This window comes from Budorcas taxicolor, chromosome 4 (assembly GCF_023091745.1).
Source record: "Budorcas taxicolor isolate Tak-1 chromosome 4, Takin1.1, whole genome shotgun sequence".
In the NCBI taxonomy this organism is placed as follows: Eukaryota; Metazoa; Chordata; class Mammalia; order Artiodactyla; family Bovidae; genus Budorcas; species Budorcas taxicolor.
In genome coordinates this window covers 70,371,036-70,393,009 of record NC_068913.1, presented here as the reverse complement: position 1 = coordinate 70,393,009, position 21,974 = coordinate 70,371,036, and the positions used below count along the sequence as shown (strand labels likewise).

At 35.7% G+C, this 21,974-nt stretch overlaps 1 protein-coding gene across 1 annotated transcript in view; it reads right to left on the bottom strand.

The window, feature by feature from the left end:
- The window catches only part of HIBADH (3-hydroxyisobutyrate dehydrogenase), a 111,740-nt gene that overhangs the window by 68,978 nt on the left and 20,788 nt on the right, over window positions 1-21,974 (bottom strand). The window contains exons 3-4 of the mRNA XM_052638641.1: window positions 16,021-16,130; window positions 12,971-13,092 (exon numbers count right to left, since the gene is read on the bottom strand). Of these exons, the coding sequence (XP_052494601.1) occupies window positions 12,971-13,092; window positions 16,021-16,130 (232 nt within the window). The remainder of the gene's footprint in view (window positions 1-12,970; window positions 13,093-16,020; window positions 16,131-21,974) is intronic.

Genomic DNA, 21,974 nt, shown 5'->3' with positions numbered 1-21,974 from the left:
AAATTATCGACATTTTTTCAGTTGGGTAATAATTTCTTCTATATTGGGGTGGCAGGGGGAGGGGGGAAGTCACTGAATGGTGATATCAATGGAATGTGAAAAAGTATTTCGCTGACTTTTTTTTTAATTAAAAAAAAAGCCTTTTGTTATTCTAGCCACCAAAGAAATTCCAAATTTGAAAGTACTACTCCTTTCATAATAAAACCCTCTACCTAAAATGTCCTCTTGCTGTATCAGGCCAATTCTTATAATAATTCCAGTTTGTCGTATAATACCTTCCAAAATGAGCCTCAACTTTCACACTAAAAAAAAATGAAGACAGCCTGCATTTCACGAAGTTGCTATAAGGATTAAATGATTTAAAATACACAAACCACCTAGCATGATAGTCAGACACACCAAAGGTACTTAATCAATATTATCTGCCTTCTAAAAATTTCTGTATTATGAATTTTAAGGAGGTTAAATATATTTTGAATCCACTTATTGATAAGGCTATGTGCTTTCCACTTCATTATGCTTCACTCCATTAAGAGTATCAGATTTTTTCTAAGAAGAGGTGGAAGGGAGGTAGCAGACACAAACTCAAACAGAAAAACAACATAGATGGTATTGCCCTTTCATTTTCAAATAAACTTGACTTTTTATCACTCTTATCTATTTTCCCAAAACAGTTTTTCTTCATCTTTTTGTATAAGAAATCAAGTCTAAGCCGACACTCTATGCCAAAAGTACACCTAAGAGTGAGCATGATGTATATCTTGGTTGCTGAACATTTTACAGTTTAAGGGCCTCATGCAATCTCTTTAAAAAAAATAAATGAAGAGTACTGACAACTAAGCCTTCTCTCACAGTTATGAACTATTTCACACCCCTTGAAGGTTTCCCTTGATTAATTTTATATGCCATCATACTTTCTCCTTCTTTACTCTTGACCCCGTTGTTTTCTAAGCCACAGAATCCACTGACGACTAAACTCTTTGCATTCCATTTCACTTCTCAACACCCACTCTCTACTCCAACACCCACCCGCCCCCAGGAGCTGCCAGCATTGTTTGTGTGGAGTTGGAAACAATACACTTCCACTGCTGGTTAATTTACATCCGATTCGGCCAGGCCTGGGGAGCAGTGTGCGGTCTTTCCTCCCCCCCTTTCTGCTCCGGTTTCCCCCCTCCTTTTAAAAAAAATTTAAATTACTCTTTTTAATTTAAAAACTTTCGGATGCTTTATTACCTTGGCAGCTTTACTTTTTCTCTGGAAAGACTAAAAAGGTAAGCTTAAACAGTTTTTGTCAGGTTAATGTCTTTTTTTTACACGGATATATGGCAACCAGAATCCATAGTGTTAAAACTGTAATAGTAATGTTGCACTTTACCACACTAACTCCTGTTTGGCACAATTTCACTGGTTTTTGTAGCATAAATATGCAAAAAACAAAAACCGTTACGTAACAGTGAAACTGGCTGTTCTCTAAACCTATTTGTCAGCAGCTACATGTGCTCCTGAGGATATAAAAGGATTTAATGCGTGCTTTTGCTATTTTCATTCTTTTAGAAAACCATACAATATTATACATGTAAATACAGTAAATCATTGTTTCCCTGACCCATATTTATAGAAAAGCAAAAACTTCTTTTATTTAAAAAAATCTAATATTAAAAATACTATGAAGTCTAAAAGTCAGTTTTCCTTTGAAAGCCCATGTTAACTGTCTGCTCATCAGCAAAGCTACAGTTTAAAAAAATTTTTTTTCAGATATCTGAAAAAAATTAAGTATGTTAAACTCTTTAATAAAATTTATAATTAAAGCCATCTCAGAGACTGAAATCCTCAGTTTCCAACCAAGAAAATTTTGCAGAATTAAATATTTTATCTAAAATCAAATAAGTTAAACATGTTCCATCAATACAATTTAAAATAAGATATGCAGACATTCCCCAACATATGCAAATGATACAAATAATTAGGAATCACATTTCATCCATTTAAATTTTAAAACACTTCCATCTATGAGACTCTAAAAGTATGAGTACACGGTTTTAAACTTTAATGTCTACTTTCTACACTACTTTTCTTCCCTTCTCATCCTAGCTCCCTCTAGACCCCCAACATATACATAAAATAGATCATTTAAGCCAGTGGTATTTGAGAACATCGCCCTTCCTCCTCCAGTTAGACAGTCTTGCCTTTTATATCTATGTGGAGGTTCCCATGGCAACACTCACTTACACCAATACTATTTCCAACTGAAATGAAAGAAGCCAAAATCTTAATGCTTCGTTACTAAATTACACACACCCTAAGAGTAAGGATTTTTTTTTATCATTTTTTAATGAAAAAGTAGATTTCTAGAATTTCAGCAAAATAAGTCATTTAGTATTTTAGAAATAAATTAAAAAAACAGTCATTGTAGGTAATTACATGTGCATATTATTACAGGAGATTTGAATGTGCTTATTCTTATTACATAAAACTGATATACTGAGCCAGGAGGCTGACTCAATTATAATTATAAATAGTATAATTTTTACTAATCCCACCTATTGTATCAAATTCTTCTCCCTGCCCCCTCCCCCCCTCCCCCGTTAATGTTAGCTACATAGCTCACAAAAACCCTGGTGAGAAATTCTAACAAAAAAAAAAACCAAGAAGCAATTCATGGACAGCAGGAGGCAATTCCAGAACACAGGCACAATCTATAAAGGAAAACCACTACAGCTTTTTGATGTTAAATAAGGAGAAATATCAGCATACAACAAAGCCAAGAAGCAAACTGCTGTATCAAGTTTAAAAGTAAAATATGCAGTGTTAAGGGTCATGCACACCTTCTGTCGTTTCAAATATGAAATTTTCCTCATTTTTAAAACAAAGTTTTCCTGATAATCCTGAAGGTTTGTATGTATTTAGTTTTAGTACAACACACATTATGATCAAGTTATTCAAAATATAGGACAGGAGAGGGTTATGTTGTGTGTCTGTGTGTTTATATAAAAGCAGGAACATCAAAGTGGGAGGCCAAACACTTAACTTGAAAACATACACATTTCTTAATCAGGCTGTACACACTAAGAAGCCACAGAGGAAGAGGTGAGAATATAAATTGAGTAACATTTCATAAAGCATTTTAATAAATAATCAAAGCATTAAACATCTCTCTGTACAGTGAACATTTTAAAAGGATAAAAATCAACAGAATGTACACTGAACCTTATTTATTGTGACAAAATATTACGGCACTTGAATACTTGTATCATATAATTTTTTCTGAAGAGTTTATTAACTTATATATGGGTTCATAAAAATAGAACATTAATATATTTTAATGAAAGAATCTTTTTTATTAAAATTTATAATGAGCCTTTTTTTCCCTGCTTTTACATTATCACTTTCTTAAAATGGGCTGACTCAAAAGACTATAAAGACTCCCTCAAAATCAGTACAGGAAACTGCAAGAATTTACTTTCTCAAAAACAGCTTTTAAGACATGAACGTGAACTGCCTAATGAATCTCATAGTTAGGCTTGTGAAAAGCACCAACTTGCACGTTTCAGAGGTCCTTCCCTCTTTTTAAAAATTCCTATACAGTGAAACCTGCTGACACTGCTTTTATAAGGCCTGGGGTGGGTGTTGAGGGGAGGAGGACACTGATTTGCCATATTGTGGGGGGCGAGCGGATTTTTGCAGCATTTGTGAGGGTTTTATAGGCAGGATCCTCTCTCCAGGATTTAGATAAGTAAAACAAAACTAAAAAAATATCCAACTGTTAAATGTTCATTTTATTTAAAAAAAAAAAAAAAAGGTAATCCTCTGCAAATGTCTCAACGTTTCAATTTACTTTCAGTATTAACCACCTAAACGCAAATACTTGCAGTTCAGGAATCTTTTCAATTCTTTGGAGAGTGACATTTAATCAACCTTGCTATTAGATGTATTTTTAAGCTAACTTCAAAAACAAAATCTAGAGAAAGTATTATGACCTCTCCTCAACAAAAAAGAATGTATTTTAAAATCCTTCCTTTATCACAAGCAGGTTTGGATGTAATGCCACCTGGTGGCACAGAAAAAAATTTTTTTAAACGAAGCTTAGATTTTTAGAAACTGAGCTGTTCTATGAAAACACCAACCACCCCTTCGGACTCCTCTACCTTCCTCCTAAACAAGTTATTCATCCTGCCGTTTAATAATAACAACTAATTTTTATTTTAAAACTTTAAAAATTTTAAGCAATTAACTGCATGTGACAATGTCCTTAGTGTTTAAATATCATAAAGGAAGCCAAACATTTTTTCTTTTTTCAAAAACCTAAAACTGTACCAAAGCTCTAATTTTTAAAAGATGAAATACTTAAGAATTGGGGGTGTAGGGATGGAGTAACCGAACTGCTTTGTAAAATTACACTGTATAATTAATTCCACGGTAAGAATGTTTTTATGGTGTGTTTTGGTGACCTTTTATTACCATCAAGTTCACAATGCTGGTGGGCTGCCTTTTAATCCCTCCGCAGACAAAGGCCCTAAATAAACACAGATCCCTTCCTGGGAAAAAGTCCACTCTGGTTAAATGGTAAGGAAATGAGTAAATCATTAGTAATCTTTAAAGCCAAAGCTATAAACTCAGGTTACCTTAAGTTGAAATGAAAGTGTCCTGCAAGAGTTTCAAAGTTCTGTCACAGATAGAAATCTCCAGCTCTTGACTCCAGACTAGGCGCCAGCTGATAAACAAACAATTTAAGTCAAGAGCTGGAGAATTCCCAGCTTTTTCATTTAATGGCTTTGGCCCAGAGTATTTATTGCCTCCAGTTTTATTCTCACTTAGCTCTAAGAGGAAATTTAAACTCATCATTATCTTAAAGCCCCATATGGGCAGCACTCAGCTCACCTGATAGAGCTCCTCTTACTCGGTACCAGTTTGAGTCTCTACTAGAAGTGATGTAATAATGTAAACTAATTAACTAGTGTTCGATTGACTTCTTAACAGGCTACATAAATTGTGTTCAATATAGTTTACATTCCCACTTGGGGTAGTAACGATTCCAAAAAATTTAATTTTGCAGTTTTATTCCAAACTACCAGCTAAAATGGAGAAGGACAATGTCAGTGTTCTCAATCCCCGACATGCACCTACCCAGAGTCTCCCTCTACCCTCACTCTCACCCTTGTCCACCAGCCCTTGAATATTACATAAAGCAACTTTTCTGTATAAAAGTAGGCTATTTCTATTAACTTCAAAATACTCAGTGTTGCCGGATCTATTTCCCAACAGAGCAGGGTGTAAGATTTAAGATGTAAATGCCCGATCATGAAAAGTTGTTGATTTTATACGAGTACTAGTAAGAATATAAAAGTACAGCCCAATTAAAGCCCATAAGATATCATCAAAAATTTCTAAATGCTGTTTTTAAATGTTTGCTACTAAAGATTACAGATCTCAAAGCCAGAACTATACTGTTGCTTCTATTCTGTTCTCAAAATTATCATTTACTTTTAAAGAAAAAATCTCATCTCTTCTCAGGATTTTATGTCAAAATAATTCAACTATCTGAGCGTTTGCAGATATTTCACAATTACAATAAATCAACTATCCTTCTTCCTCTAGCCGCTTATCTAATGAAAAAAATGCTGCAAGAAAATTTTTATAGCCTAAGGTAAAGGGTTAATGTGGCATTAATGCAAAGAAAAATTCTCTCATTTCTTAAAGAAAGTTTTATAAACCTATCTTGGCTAGAAAAGCAAATTAACTATTTCAGTTGTCTGCCAAGATTATTTTTCTACTTTTACTATATGTACATAGTACATTAAAATGTTGGCCACTTGAGAACAAGTATTACCCTCACACATAAGAATTAGTGGAAAAGAAACATAATTAATGATAAAACCACTTGTATGCCTGGCCTCATAGTGTGTTTCACAACTCCATAAGAACAATGCTGTCTTAGAGACTGCAATGGATAAACATTCTGAAGACCACAACTAATAGTCAACAACTTAATTTATAAAAAAGATGTCAGGTGCAAATCTTAAAATTCTTAATACTCTTTTAGAAAAGAGTCCATAACTCTCCCTTGCTGGATATAACCTAAGCTAAACACAAAATAACAACAAAAACTCTCTACCTTCAGGTCAATTTAAATTACTTAACGCAGAAGAGAGACGGTGAGTTGGTTATCAAACCTTCATTGGCCATGTTGGGAGGATGGCTACCAAGAAATGTGTATGTAAATTTAAATTTTTCACAATTAAAATATCCCAAAGACTGCAAAATAAAATAGAATTGTATGACAAATATATACCGAGAAGGTATTAAATTCAATGTAATATACTTTTCATCGGCTGATATTATCAAACTTAAAGAAAATCAGACAACCGTAAAGCTGCAAATAAATCTGGTAACAGTTTGTGATGACAAAGCCCTTGTCAAATTCTTAATTCCATTGCCTCCTCTCACTTCCCCCCAATAGCTATCCAGGGATCACAAGCAAAACAAAATAAAGATATATAATACATCAGGGGTCCTGGAATTAATTTCATGCTGCTAAGGAATCAATAGATGTTAATGAAAAATAAATTATATACAATTAATAGACTTAGATTTATTTACCAAATCTATTTCACCTTTATATAAACACTGCTAGGCAGTTCTAAACTATGTGACCAGACCCAATTGTGTCTGGTCTGACTTACATCCTGAATGGCAATTAAAGGACATTAAAAATACCCCAGGATTACTTAAGGCAGGACCCCTGCCTTATCCATGCGCTTTCCAACAAAACCATGTGAAGAGAACAGCTCCACCACAGGATAGAGCCTGGCAAGAGCAACTCTGGCAATAGTTACTTGACTGGAAATTGAGATGCAGTTAAAATCTGGCCTGCAGATTTGGAGATGAGGAAATTGCAAACTGCAAGAGAATACATTCTTAGAAATAAACTAGGTTGTTGTTAGCAATAACAATTATTACCAACAATAAGTGATAGTAATAATACAAACACTGAATGAAGTGATCACCCTGCATTCTCTATCCCATTCCTCCACTATTTTCTTAGGAGACAAATTAGTAACGCTGCCTCAACCATGTTATCTTGGGCAGTGAGTCAGCAGTCTTTTCTAAACATGTTAAGAACTCATTAACACCTTATATAGGGACTCTCCACAACAACTGTTGTAAGGGAGTTTCAGACATGCCAAAGAATGTAAAAAGAAGCTTTTATGGGCACCTCTTCTTTGGGACTAATTTCAAAGAAATCCTTGGAATTTATTTACCAAACATCTCTGAACCACTTTGTGCGAACTGGAGAAAATCCCAGGCAAAATGTACTCTCCAGAGACAGAAGGGATACTTAATGGATACAGGATGATAAGTAAAATTATGGGTAAATGTAAATGGATAACATAATTAACTCATTTCTGGGTATACTGGTACTGATGAATCTTAAGTCATTTCTAAAGAAATAGATTTATCCATTAATCAAGTTAAAGAAAATTTTAATTATTTGAGTTACTACTAAAGTTTTAAATACCATTGAATCAGACCAAGGAGAGGCTTACTTTAGCATTTTAAGATAGATTAATCCAAGTCTCTGATACAGAAGTCAATGCCACAAAGTACTTCTAAGTTTTATAATAAAAAATAGAAACTGATCATTTTAAAAGAACTAAAAATCATCACAATAATACAATTTTTTAAAGGAAAGAACCCATGAAAATGAATTGTCTGAATCATGCTAAACCAAGTTATTTTAAAACATTGACAACAATATTACTGAGGTAAGACTAAAATTCAACAATGAGTACTGTACAAAATACTACTGTGTAATCAAACAGCTTATGAGAGCACCAAAGACCTCCTATGAGAGCTCTTCCCCCCAACACTCACATTACAAACCACTGTAAATTAAGTTATATGAAATTTGGTAAAAGAATTTGCTTTTGGACAGAAATAGCAATGTTTCAGCCCAAAGCAAAGTAAAATTGCCAAGCTATAAACCTCTCTAAGAAAATGTTTTAATGGAAATGCCAAGAGACCCTTAACCATAATGGTGTGGTGTTAGGTGCCAAAACATAAATAAATTTTGCTTTTGTGCTCCCTTTACCATAAATTAGATACAGGTCAAGTGGAAAAACAGTAGGTATCCAATTCAGTGAGCGGTAAAGGCCAAGACTTGCACATTTGATTTTAAAAACAATAATGGAGTCTATGTGAGACTTTCATTGAAGAATTAAGCAAGCAAGTCTAGCACTCTAAGAGAAACTCCTTAATAGGTCTTGTGCTTACTATTCCATATTCTAAGAATACCTCAAACAAATTACTAAAATTTAACCCAGCCAAGTAGAGTATAAAATCTGGTTTCCTGGTCGGGAACTGTTATACAAACACATACACACAAGTTCAATTATTTAATTTTGACATTAATCCTAACCAGGGCAATACAGTTTAGCAAATCAACGAGGCTGGCCAGCACAGAAAGCCTTGGGCTATCTATAAGAGCCATTTCAGAGCCACTTCAACTCAAGGTTTCTGTGCAAACCTACAGACATACTATGTAATCAGTGATCTTATTTTTCCATTATTCAAGTACAGTTTAATGCTATAATTATGCCTTCAGCACAGAAAGAACAGTATCTAGATATCAATTACAAACAATAGTTTTTAATTTGCTTTATATCTAGCATTCATTATACAAGAGAGCTGATCAAACTGGAATTAACTCTGTGGTAGCAGACCATACCCCCTGCAAAAAAAAAAAAAAGCATGTGTCCAAAATGGTGTCACTAAACAACATTTCATATTAAAGGATTTCAAGTTTCATAAAGATGTGATTTACACAAGACAGATAAACAGATTAGGGCATCATACTTATGAGGCCAGGGTCATGGCTAACAGACAGAGATCCTGGTTAGCTTTACTGTAATACACAAACTGTCAAACAAAGGCATGGCATTAGACATACAGGGAATCAATATACAGGTGATCCAGTTTAACTAACTCCGAGTGAAACTACCTCTAAGTGCTAGCAGTACAAAGACAAATGTTCCACAAGCATACCAAGTTTGTTCATGCCTCTGAGCAGGCACAGAGTACCTCTTACCTTACAGAGTACCTCTCTCCACTGAAGGACCTGTGCGTGCAGATCTCTGCTTAAACATCACTTCCCCAGAGAAGGTTCCCTGTCCACTCGATGTGAAAGGGCCCTCCCCTTGGTTTGTCTCCTTAACTGTTTACTTTGTGTTTTTTCCTTTATAGTACTTATTATTGAAATTATTCTTGTTTGTTTATCCTCTCTATTCCAATCAAATAAATCATAAGCGCCATAAGACAAAAGATGTTGAGTATCTTCAAAGCTCTATCTCTAGTATCTAGAACATACCTAGTACATAGCAAGTACTCAATAAATGTTTACTGCATGAAAGGAAGAATGAAGCATGTCCCTTGCAATCAAGGTCCCGTCAGCATAAAAGAGAATATCAGAATATATGATCAGAAAACAGTATATAACACTGTAAGAATTATATAAATACAATAATTTAAGTATAAGACATTCCACTGAAGAAAAAAATGAAGACCTTCACTTTTATTTTTAAGTTCCAGGCTCTCTGGAACTTAAAAGTGAAGGTCTTTCAATTTATCAACAGAAGTACAACAGAAAATGAAACTAAAGGTGGTAGAATTATATGAACTAACCAATTTCCTTTCTTCCTTGCCTAAAGAGTATTTACTAAAAACAGTCAAATCTAATTTCAAATTCCAATGATCCTCCTTGGATCTGTGAATCATCTACAAGGTTTCCAGTTGATCTTTAACATAAATGTTCCACTTCCGGAACTTAAAATCCTTCACTAGCCTAGAATCAGGTGTATGAATCAGATCTGGTGTTACCCTCTTTTTAAAGATCCAGAATGGTCAAATTAAGTATTAATACCCACCCCAGATAGGACAAAGAGTAGGAGAAACACGTAAGAACTTCAAAGGTAATAGTAAGGCTTTATTTCTTAAACTGGAAGGGGGGAACACATGGGCCTGATGGGCACTTATAGCTTGCATCTTTATAATTTTATATTTTGTATATAAATTCATATTTAATAAAAAATTTGGGGAAAAAAGTTACTCTCTGCACTCAAAAAGATTAAGCTTTACAGGAAGAAGAGAATCAACACCTATAAATATAATGTAATATGGGCTTTAATAAAGGCATGTTTCATAGCTTCAAAAGGAAGCATCAGGATTTCCCTGGTGGTCCCGTGGTTCAAGACTCTGTGCCTTCACTGAAAGGGTTCGATCCCTGGCTGGAGAAGTTAAAAAAGTAAGCACCAAAATCGGTTGAGGCACGTCAAAATATTTTGTAAAGTAGTATCTAGGGTACAAAGCGATAACTGTACAAGCATATAATAGTTATTCACATTGGTTTCAGGATGATAAGTAGAACAGTTTAAGCATCATTTGCTTTTGATTTTTTTTTTAAGTTATATGAAACAAATAAAATCGAATAAAAGCTACCAGAAAGCAGAAGGGGCTGGACTGAAGAAATCACTGTCTTAAAAATCCGTACAACTTCAAATTCTTCATCTGGGTTTTAAAAAAGGTTCTCTTTAAAATGCTTACCACAGAATAGGGAGAACAATGTGTTCCCATTTTAATTTTCAGAATACTACTGTATTTGTAGATAACACCTCTATATAATTACACAGAAAATGCATTTTTTAAGTCTAAGATAAGAAACAAATGAAGAGGGGGGGAGGAGGACAAAAATGGGGGAATTTTTAACAAGATTTTATTACAATTACCTCAAATAATATATGTTTTAAAACTGACAAACATAGAACCTCTGTAAAACTGTAAGCTCATTTGGGTGCCTAACCCAGACTTTTCCCAGGTCCCTTTTCCTAAATTTTATTTAGTTAAAATACTATGATTTTTAAACCTGCTAACTCTAACTTACAGAAAGTTCCCTCTATTTTAACTGAGAAAGTGCAGACATTTTTAACCCATATGAAAAATATAAAAATAATAACAATGAGAAGACAAACATAAGTTTCTATTATACGCTAGCCACTCTCATAATGATGATGTGTCAAGCAACAAATTATCACAAACCGTCTCTACACAAAATTTTCAATCTGTAATACAGATCAGACAAATTAGCATTTTTATACTCTAAAACCAAAAAATTGTGATAAAAATAACTTGATAAGGACGAGGAGTAATCTCAAAGTTTTATCACAAAGAAGACTCTATTTTTAAATGTTAAAATAACATTTAAAAATCAAGTTAGTATTTTTTGTTATCAAATGATAATTTTAGGCTATATTCTTAAAGCAAAAGATCAATCAATAAGATCAACTAATAAATATGTACCATATCAATTTTCAACTTAAATTACAGAACCACTCAAAGAACAAAGAATTGTTCATTTACTGAATCTATTCTATAAATAAATTCCAATACCAAGCCTAAAATTGCTTATTAGTATTATGTAATCAAAGATCCATACCACATTATAAATCTTAACACCTAAAATCCTACTTAAATGATTCAATATAACAATTATAGGGGCTAAAAATTATTTATACCTCCACCTATACTAAAAGGGCTTCCCTGATAGCTCATTGGTAAAGAATCTGCCTGTAATGCGGAAGACCCCAGCTGGATTCCTTCTAGTGGAAGATGCACCAGAGAAGGGACAAGCTACCCACTCCAGTATTCTTGGGATTCCCTTGTGGCTCAGCTGGTAAAGAACCCGCCTGCAATGCAGGAGACCTGGGTTTGCTCCCTGGGTTGGGAAGATCCCCTGAAAAAGAGAAAGGCTACCTACTTCATATTCTGGCCTAGAGAATTCCATGGACTGTATAGACCATGGGTCGCAAAGAGTCAGACACGACTGAGTGACTTTCACTTTCTATACTCAAAAGGGTTTGGGATATAAGATTCCTTTACAAGCCCACTAGGTTCTTTATGAAAAAGAAACTGATTTAAAGTATTACATTTCATTATTCTTTAATTCCAAAGCCAACAATCATGTTTAACAGGAATAAAATTGCTATTTCATTGCCTACTGCCATATTGCTATAATTCCATATGTATGTGTATGTGCATATATATTTGATAACACAGTAACTCTGGAAAATTTGTAAATTATAGAAAATCATAATCTTGCCATTCTAAAATACCTAGATATCCATATTAGTATTTTATATAATATTAAGCTTTTAGAATTTTATTAGCTCCCTGTCCTCTGATTGAGATTGTGGTAAAATTTATTCACAAATTTTCTAATATTCAGCTATCTATACGTACATGAGATAAACTGAACCTGGGCTGCAGTGTCTGATCTCGTTCATACACAGTTGTATTTCATTTGTTAATGTAATTTATAAAGTTTTTACTTCTATATTCATGACTGATGTAGATCTATAGTTTTTCTCTCTCATAATGTTTCTAACTGTTTAATTATCAGAGTTATACACATCTTACAGAATGATTTGGGAAGCATTTCCTCTTTTCTATTGTCTGGGAAAGTCCATATAAAGTTGAGACAGTATGCTCCTTTAAATTTTAGTTAACATTTGGTAAAATCACTTGGGCCTAGTATTTTCCTCATGAAATCATTTTCTCTTTTTTGCTACTTCTTCAGTTTCTTTAATAGTTATAAGATTATTCAGGCTAATTATTTCTTGAATCTGTTCTGAAAAGTTAAAATTTTCTAGCAATTGATCTAGCCCTACCTACAGCAATCTGGATCAAAAATTCACAGCTCTTCAAAGCTGTAACATCCTTTTATCTGAGTTTAGAATAAGCATTGTATTTTGAGAGGGCTAAATAACATAAGTCAGTTTTGCTTTGTTTTTATTTGTAATGAGGAAACTGAGAATCTGCAATAACTCTAAAAATAACTGGATTATCTTGGGTACCAAAAAATTGTCTAACTGTTACTTCTGACAAACTGAATAGGTGTGCACCTATTTTAGCTGCCACTTACCACCAGAAACAGGGGCATCCATGAAAACTGCTCCCATTTTTTCAACTTCTTTGGCCAGTTCTTTTGAAACCATAGGATCAATAGTACTGGAATCTATTAATAGCGAGCCTTTCTTCACTTTTCTAAGTAAACAAACAGAAACATAGTTTTTTACAAAGTACAGTTTCATAGTTTTAAAAATATAGTTTACAACTCTGAATAAGTATTTCATGCAACTACTTATAGAATCAGAATCTGCTAAAAGTTGCCAGATATCAAGGAAGTCTCTTGTGTAAATATTAGAAACATTGTCAGGGACTTCCCCGGTGGCTCAGTGGTAAAGCATCCGCCTGCCAATGCAGGAGACATGGGTTAGATCCCTAATCAAGGAGGATCCCATAATGCTGCAGAGCAACTAAGCCCGTGTGCCACAACTACTGAGTCTGTGCTCTGCAACAAGAGAAGCCATCACACTGAGAAGCCTGCACACCACAACTAGAGAGTTAGCCTCGGCTTGCTGCAGCTAGAGGAAAGCCTACACAGTTACAAAGAGCCAGAGCGGCCAGAAATAAATTATATTTTTAAAAAGCTCATTATTAGAACTGGTTCAAAATCTCAAATTCATTTTCAGATCAATTACAGTTCAAAGTAAACTCAAACTATTTCAAACAAACCAAAGTAACCTAATAAACTATATGGTATAAATTCTGGTTTCACGTGAAATACACAGTAAGCATAATAATGTAGGTTAGCTAAGATGTAAGCAATTTAAAACACCTATTAACTTTAAAGGGGCTATTTGGTAAGATTTAAATTTTTGTTTGTAAAATAGCTGGGTCTCTTTAAAAACTAATTTACTTGTCTTTAACAAGCCATATTGCAAATTTCACATATCCATTTTATTTCCACTAGGTAGAAAAAATGTAAGCAATTAAAATTTAGGCATTTGCTTTAGAATGGCATATTCTTTAATAATTATAACTTTGTAAAGATAAAATAAAATATCAAACAGATACTAAGGAAAATATAGAAACGGACCTAGAAATCTCAAAGAGTCTTCTTGTTCTTTATGGTAAATTTATATATACACACTGGTAAAAGGGGGAAGCAGTCTTTTCATATATCATATTTTACATCAATATTTAAAAAGCATTCTTAAAGTAAAGGGCTTCCCTTGTGGCTCAGATGGTAAAGAATCCGCCTGCAATGCAGGAGACCTGGGTTGGATAGATCCCCTGGAGAAGGGAAAGGCTACCCACTCCAGTTTCTGGCCTGGAGAATTCCATGAATATACAGTCCATGGGGTCGCGAAGAGTCGGACACAACTGAGTGACCTTCACTTTCACTTTAAAGTAATAGTTTTGTTTGCACTCTAAATGCAGACTATATCCTGTCGAGTTCCCTTACAGTATATAATCTATGCTATTGTCACTGGCTTAGAAACTCAAATCTAAATTAGTTTTTTTAAAGGGCTATGGCTAACCTTCCCAAAGTTCTTACCTCAGATAAACTAACACACAAGACATTTAATCATAACTATGATTAGAAAATTAAAACTGAATAAATATAAATATTAAAGGGGAAACAGAAAATCATTGCTAAAACCATTTTAAAAAATTTCCTACAGGAAAAAAAAAATAGCACATAAAATGCTTTAAGCAACAATTTTTGACATGTGAATTGATCTGGTCTAAGTGCAGTAACTGAGTATGTTCCATAGAAAGGAAACAGCATGCTCTATTACAGATCACTCCAGGATGCATATACCCTAAAATATGACAATTACGTTTACCAGTCTTCTGTGATATTAGTATCTTTAAGATCTTAAATCTTTAGTCAAATGGGAAATCATTTCAAAAACTACACATGCAACTGGGTGTGGGGAAGTGATCCTGACCCAGAAGAAAATAAAAAACCACCCATGAGAAGCAAATTACAGTTCAGTGTAAAGCCAAACTCCTTCAAAGCACTCCCTAGACAAAACCACCCTGGTTGGTGGCCACCATATTCCTAATAAAGGATATTAATTAACATAAGATTTTTTCTACACAAAGTTTTTAGTAACTTTTCCCTGAGAGGTAAAGCAGGGCCATAATTGGAACAGACTAGGTAAGGACACAGCTAGGTCACCTCAGGACCACACACACTGTGAGCCTGAGGGCTTCATCCAAAATGAGTGTCTTTCAGCCTTCTCTGAAATCTAAACATTTATCTTATCAGTTTTCTGCCTAATAGTCAAGTGTCTTTTGCTTCTAAGTTTGCTAGTTTTCCAAAGCAATTCCATTTCCCAAAACCTCAAATTCCATGCATTACAGCTTCATGAAATTAAAACCCTTTCTTTCAGCCATTCATGTGTCTACTGAGCCTACCAATTTGTTCTAGCTCTCTGATATAATTCAACAACGAAACAAGTTAGGTACAGGAATCACTAAGACCAGAAAACTAAACTGAGAATTCAACCATTGCCATCCTAATATAACCACAAAGGTCTGGCAGCAGGCACCAATTAACCAAAAGGTTCTTGAAGCGCGGCACTGGGTAGGAAATGCTGGCCTCAATAATATATCATTCAGGGAGCAACTGCTAATCTTCAGCTTTTCAAAGTTCTTACTACAAATGTACTAACCCAGAGGACATACAGTAACTTTAAATTTCATAATAAATTTTAAATAATAGTGTTCTTTCCAATGCTTGGTTTTATTTTTCATAGAAATCTTTTCCTGAATTTCTATAAACCATAAGAAAAGTATGCCTGTACCACTTGTGTACAGTTTAAAGTCAAGCTTTAAAAACTCTCTTAAAACAGCTTACCAATGAAAGTGTAAGTTTAACGCAAGAGTTAAAGGAAGAGAAGGCAAAAAAAAAATTCATTGCCAAAAGTCACATACTTGACTTCAGTGAAAAAATAAACCCTTTACAATGAGAGAGAAACCACACTATTCACTTTTAAGACACAAGAAAACAGTACAAGAAGACCTAACAAACATAACTTAATTTCACAACTGTTCTAACAAATGTAAAATTCATAAACTATCATAGAAAGAACATAACTACAGTTGAGAAATACATACTTTAGAATTCCATTTGCTCCAGAATAAGCTTCTATCGCATTGATGCTGGTGGGCAACATGGTGATAATTCTGTCAGCTTTTTCAGCTACATCTGCTGGGGAAGACACTACCTTTAAAAAAAATTGCAAAGGCACATTATTTAAATCAAATGCTTCTAGAGCCCAAGTAGGATCCACTTTTTATACATGTCTGTAATAGTAACAGTGAATAAAAACCAATACTTGTTTTCAAATGACAAAAAAAGAACACTACTGCCTAAAATAGAGAATCCATCACTTATACACACACAGATGCAGTTTCTATGGAATCACATCCACTGTTTACTTTTAAAAGTGTGAAGTGAGTTGAGGGGGAAAAGGGCAAAACCCAACAGTCCTGGGAACAGACACACTTCTCATGGATTTCTCCAACTTGGACTCTCAAAACAGCATACTTCTTGGTAGATGCTCTAAGAAAAACATTCTAGTATAACAGCTGGTAGCTGAAGTACAGGATTCACCAGTTATTTCATGAGCAGCAAAATCCCCAAGAAAATTCTCAAGCCCCCATTACCACTATCTTCTAGACTCTATTTTCAAGAGAAAAAAAAAAAAAATTAAGCCTTTTCACTAAAGTCAGAACAAGGGCAAGCATGCACTGCGCTGACTGAGACCACCATGAAAGTCTGAGAGCGTGAGCTGCCAGGACTCCTGTGGAAACCACACATGCAAGAAAGACAAGCCAACAGGCATCAAGGTACGCCCTCTCTGCAACCCTGACTTCTGCTTTAATGATGGCCATGAACATACCACACAGGAAAGCTGCTCTGTCCATCCGCTGAACATACGTGCATACAAGCGTGGGTGTCTCTGCCCTCACTCACATCCCCCCCCATTCTCTGCTCTCTCGCATACATACACCAGGATACACCTGACCAGCTGGTCAGCCACCAAAGAGGCCAAGAGACCAGGAAATCACTTCTTGACTAAAACTCCCCTTTAACAGAAAGAATCCATCACCCTGTCATATAAGTTCCTGCCCAAAGCTTTTTTTCCTCTTTAAAAAAAGACAAAGGATTATCCAGAGGATAATCGAAGATTTCTCCATAGGATGATTTACTTATGCATTAGAAACAAACATATTTTCTACAAGGAAATGTGAACAGGCACATAAGTATCTTGGGAAAGGGAATGACTCTGTTTCCCATGCAGTGGAAGTATACAAAACGTTTTCTTTTTGTCTTTGATGTACAGCTGATGAAAGAGTGAGAAGCCAAACACAGTGTGCAATCTAAATATTATGAACTAGAAGCAGTTACATTTCAATTTTCCATTGAAGACTATCAGCTTCTAAATCAACGTCTACATAAAGGAACTTTTAACAGAATTTCCTATGTTGTACTTCAAAATTTCAGACAATCAAGTATCCTGTCACTTTGCGTGTTAACATTAAGTGAAACACCACAGACTCTAAAAACCAAAAGAAAAGAAAAAAGATAGTCTCGCTTATTCTAAAGGCAACACGGTATTTTCAAGTCTACAATGCAGCACATTCAACAACATGTATATTTTGATATATAGCAGGGGTCTGCCGTTTCATGCATTGGAGAAGGAAATGGCAACCCACTCCAGTGTTCTCGCCTGGAGAATCCCAGGGACGGGGGAGCCTGGAGGGAGGCCATCTATGGGGTCGCACAGAGTCGGACACGACTGAAGTGACTTAGCAGCAGCAGCAGCAGCAGGGATCTGCCACAAATCATTCCAGAAAAAAAATTTTTTTCATCCAATGACAAAAGAAATACTTAAGTTAGGTGAAAACCATTCCTACATTCAAACAAATACTGAGATTGGAAAAGAGGCAACTATTTCCTGGCAAACAATTCAAGTTTACTCAAGCAAAAAAAAAAAAAGTTCAGTCAGATGAGAAGATAAGAAAAAGAAAGGTTGTAGGAGCTGTAATTCTCTACTTCTGGACTGTGTCAAGAATATGGGTTACATGGAGAGAGCCCCACCCATTCACCCTACTTAAATGAAGTAACAAACACAGACAAAACGGTAGCGTACCTTTCAGTGGCCTTTCCTTCTGTCGCAGCTCCATCTCATTTGATCTTTCAGGGCCTGTATTCTAAGACCTCAGCCCTGAGCTCTAAGAGTCAACTTCGAACTTTCTCTTAGGAATCGAGTCTCTTCCACTGAAGGAAATTCAATTCCATCTGGATAGCTCCTTGAGACATGCCTTCAGGGACCCCGATGATTAGCTTACAGATCCAGGAATACTTCGAACCTCCAAGCTTCTCATGTTCATGAATTGGCATTGCCAATTCATACAACTGCCAAGTGCATGGGGTGGCCAATCAGCCCCCTGCATCCTTAGCACCTGCTTCTTGGGACGCTTGGGTTGCCAGAGTACTGCTAACCCCTCAATTATGTAGGAACGTAGTGTCAAAGCTCACAGGGCCGGAAAAAACACACGATGATAGTGATAGCTGGAATGTCACCACTCTACTGGCCACAACTGCTCCATATCTAATGACTATATACATTCGGTACATTTTAACAGTGTCTAATTTGCACTACAGAAAAGGCATGTTTATTAGACAGATAAGACAGACATGTGTGTCCAGTTATTCAGATCATCTTGCCTTCCATGTGATGACTTCAAGACTCTGAAATAATTGACTAACAAAATTTGGCCACGACTCAAAAGCTGGCAGGAAAAAAACAAACCTTATTGCCAATCTGACACTAACCACAAAAGCCTTTAGGAGCCAAACTAATTAGAGTCTCTTCAATTACATTTGCTAATTGAATGGATAAGCACAGACAGACAGCATGGATCAGTGAAAGGAACACTAATTTAGAAGGCAGAGACCCGGGTAGTTATAGCTCAGCCACTAAGTCATGTGCGCTTTTGTGCAAATCACTTAACCTCTCTGACTTCAGATTCTGAACCTCCAAAATAAGAAAACTGACTTGGGTTATCTTTAAGGGTTTCTACCTCCAGAGTAGAAAGGAAACTCTGGCAAGGAAATTTTTTCACATGAGTAAATTTAAATTCTAGGAAGGTATTGCCTCTGTGAAAAAGGACTGATAGGACAGGAAGCATCTGCAGAGACTCAGGACTCTTCTGCCCCTCCACATGTGTGGGTGGTCACTGATCTGGCTGACTCTGGACCATGGCTTGGCTCTGTCATGCCCATTCCAGAAATTCTTGACAATTTCATCTGCCTCCTTCTTACACCACTGTGAATTAAGATGGCCTTACTAAATGGCAACTCACTCCGGTATTCTTGCCTGGGAAATCCCATGGATAGAGAAGCCTGGTGGGCTACAGTCCATGGGGTCACAAAACAAACACAACTTAGCAACTAAACAACAACAATTTTTCCATTATCTCAATTTTGATTACAGGAGATTGATTCCCTTCAAAATATCTAGTTTTCAAGCATTTCTGCAATCAGATTCATCCATATGCTAGTAAGTACCATGGCAGGTGTACAATATAAAGGGTAGATGAATGGACAGATGGAAGACAAAATCTGCTTTGCTGGGTGGTGGGGTGGGGGATAACAGGCATCAGGGTCCACAGTAATCTGAAGTAACTGTGGATTTTTTCTACAGTTACATTACTTTCCTTTTTACTTACATTTTACATTATCAATGGAAGGAGACAACAATTAACCTAGCTATTTTACATAAAGAGATAAATCTCGCTGTCTTTTCTAGACAAAACAGTCACATAAGTCAAGCTCTTAGCACTGCTTCCAAATAAACTAAGTGGGATAGAGATATTTGCAAAGAAACAAGATGAACCTGACCTTGGTTAAACATGCCACTCTGTGTATTTTCATCTTTCCAAGTAGAAAAGCATATTGTTGCTTCAAAATTGCACCACCCTTAAAAAAAGTTGACTGAAATGGTTTGTGCCTACATCTTGAAACATCTGGTCAACAATGATGAAGCCCACTCAGCAAGAGGCTTTTAAAGTTCCCATTTAACAAGACCTGAGTGGATGCCAGATTAGATCCCAAGAGACTTTCTTAACCAAACATGTTCAGCCTTACAATCTAGGAACAACAAGATGGCTTCCAAGTTCTTAGAGAGAATCCAATTAAGCCTCATTCAACCGGAAAACTCACACAGAAATGGTGCATAAGTCTCAAGACTTTTGGCACCGATCGGAGGCATCTCCAAGGAAATTCCTAGACAATGAAAATGAAAATAAAGCACAAGTCACATGCCCTTGATACTAATGCTTAAAAAGAGAAACTGGTATCTTCTGTGTCCAGGACACAAGGGACTATGCAGAATATATTTTTAAGCAGGGATGTGGTCAAATTCCTCTTTGTCTCCTCATTTGGTTTTAACTTTTATCATCATTCTTTGATTTAAAAACATGTCTAAATTCTCTTCCAAGCAGCTCTGGACTCAGTGACTCAGGCAAGACAGTGGTGCACTTCTGTGTGTGATGTTGGGGATGAAGATTTGGGAGAAATACAGTATAGATATTAAAACAACAACCATAACAGTACTAACAGCAGTGGCAGCAATAATAGCACTCCCTATGTGCCAGGTTTTCTAGAACTAAAACGAAGATACTATTGCTGTTGACATTTTATGAGACACTTTAAGTATTGATAGAGAGACGTTAATCTGTCTAAAGTCACTCAGAGCTGAGATTTGAGACCAGACAGTCAAGTTCCTAGGTTTGTGCTTTTAAACCACTACATTCACCATTTATTGATTCATTACTTCTAAAACCCAAAGGGCTGACGATTACCAGGATTATATTCTTATAATAGATGCTCTAAGTTGCAAAGATGCATTCAGGGTTAAACCTGTAGCCCGCCAGGCTCCTCTGTCCATGGGATTTCCCAGGCAAGAATACTAGAGTGGGTTGCCATTCCCTCCTCCAGGGGATCTTCCCAACCCAGAGACTGAACCCAGGTCTCCTGCACTTCAGGCTGATTCTTTACCAGCTGAGCCACCAGGGAAGCCCAGGTTAAACCTGAGTTTCCAACAGAAATAAAGACATAACAAAGGGTTACTGCAAGAGGAAGGCATAGGTTTTTTTTAAAAATGGAAATGACCACAAATAACATATTAAACCAGTTGTAAATGTCCCAATAGAATTCATTAACATGTAAAGGTACAAATTTCCTTCATAACCCAGTAGCATTTTTTACTGCTAAGTACAGCTGGAAGGAAACCCTCCAGGGTGGTCACATCCAAAGCACTTCTGCACCTGGAGCTACAGGCAGCCACCTTGCACCTTGAGGGGAGGGAGGAGCTGGCCTGCAGAAAGGGGAGCCAAGACACAGACAGAAATGAATCTGCTTACATCTTTACCCAAAATTCAACTATGCTTAGGTTCAGACCACTCCCCAACTCTTCAGTTACATGAAACAACAAATTCTCAGTTTTTGCTTTCTAAAAACTGAAAAAGCACTTCTTCAAGGAGATGTTCAAAGATCTTTAAAACCAGGTGATTGCTTTTTGATCCTCCAGATATGTCTAGTTTGCTACTTTCTCTCCCCGTAAATTTCCTACTGAAAGCACAGTTGACATTAGAAATCAACTAGCCATGCTTTCCACAAACTTTGAGGGAAAAAAATTATGTTTCCTTCGGCTGCCATTTCATGGACTTCCCTTGAGATAGTAACATTAAGGGAAGAAAGGGACATGTGTCCTTAAAATGTAAGCACCAACTCAAATATACTCTGAATTTTTGAATTCTTAATCCATCCATTGTACTACTGTGGACAACAGCCAGAGGTTTCAAGGTTTTCACCTGTATTTTCCCATCTAATCCCAAGTCTTCTCTGCATCTTTTAGTGGTAAAATGAAACTTACTTTTCCCTTTATCAAACATTTAAAACTAAATACAGCTATGAAATAATACTGACATTTTAACATATCAGAAGTCATTCATCCAAATTTAAAGTAGGACACTTAAGAAATCACACTTGTTTGAAT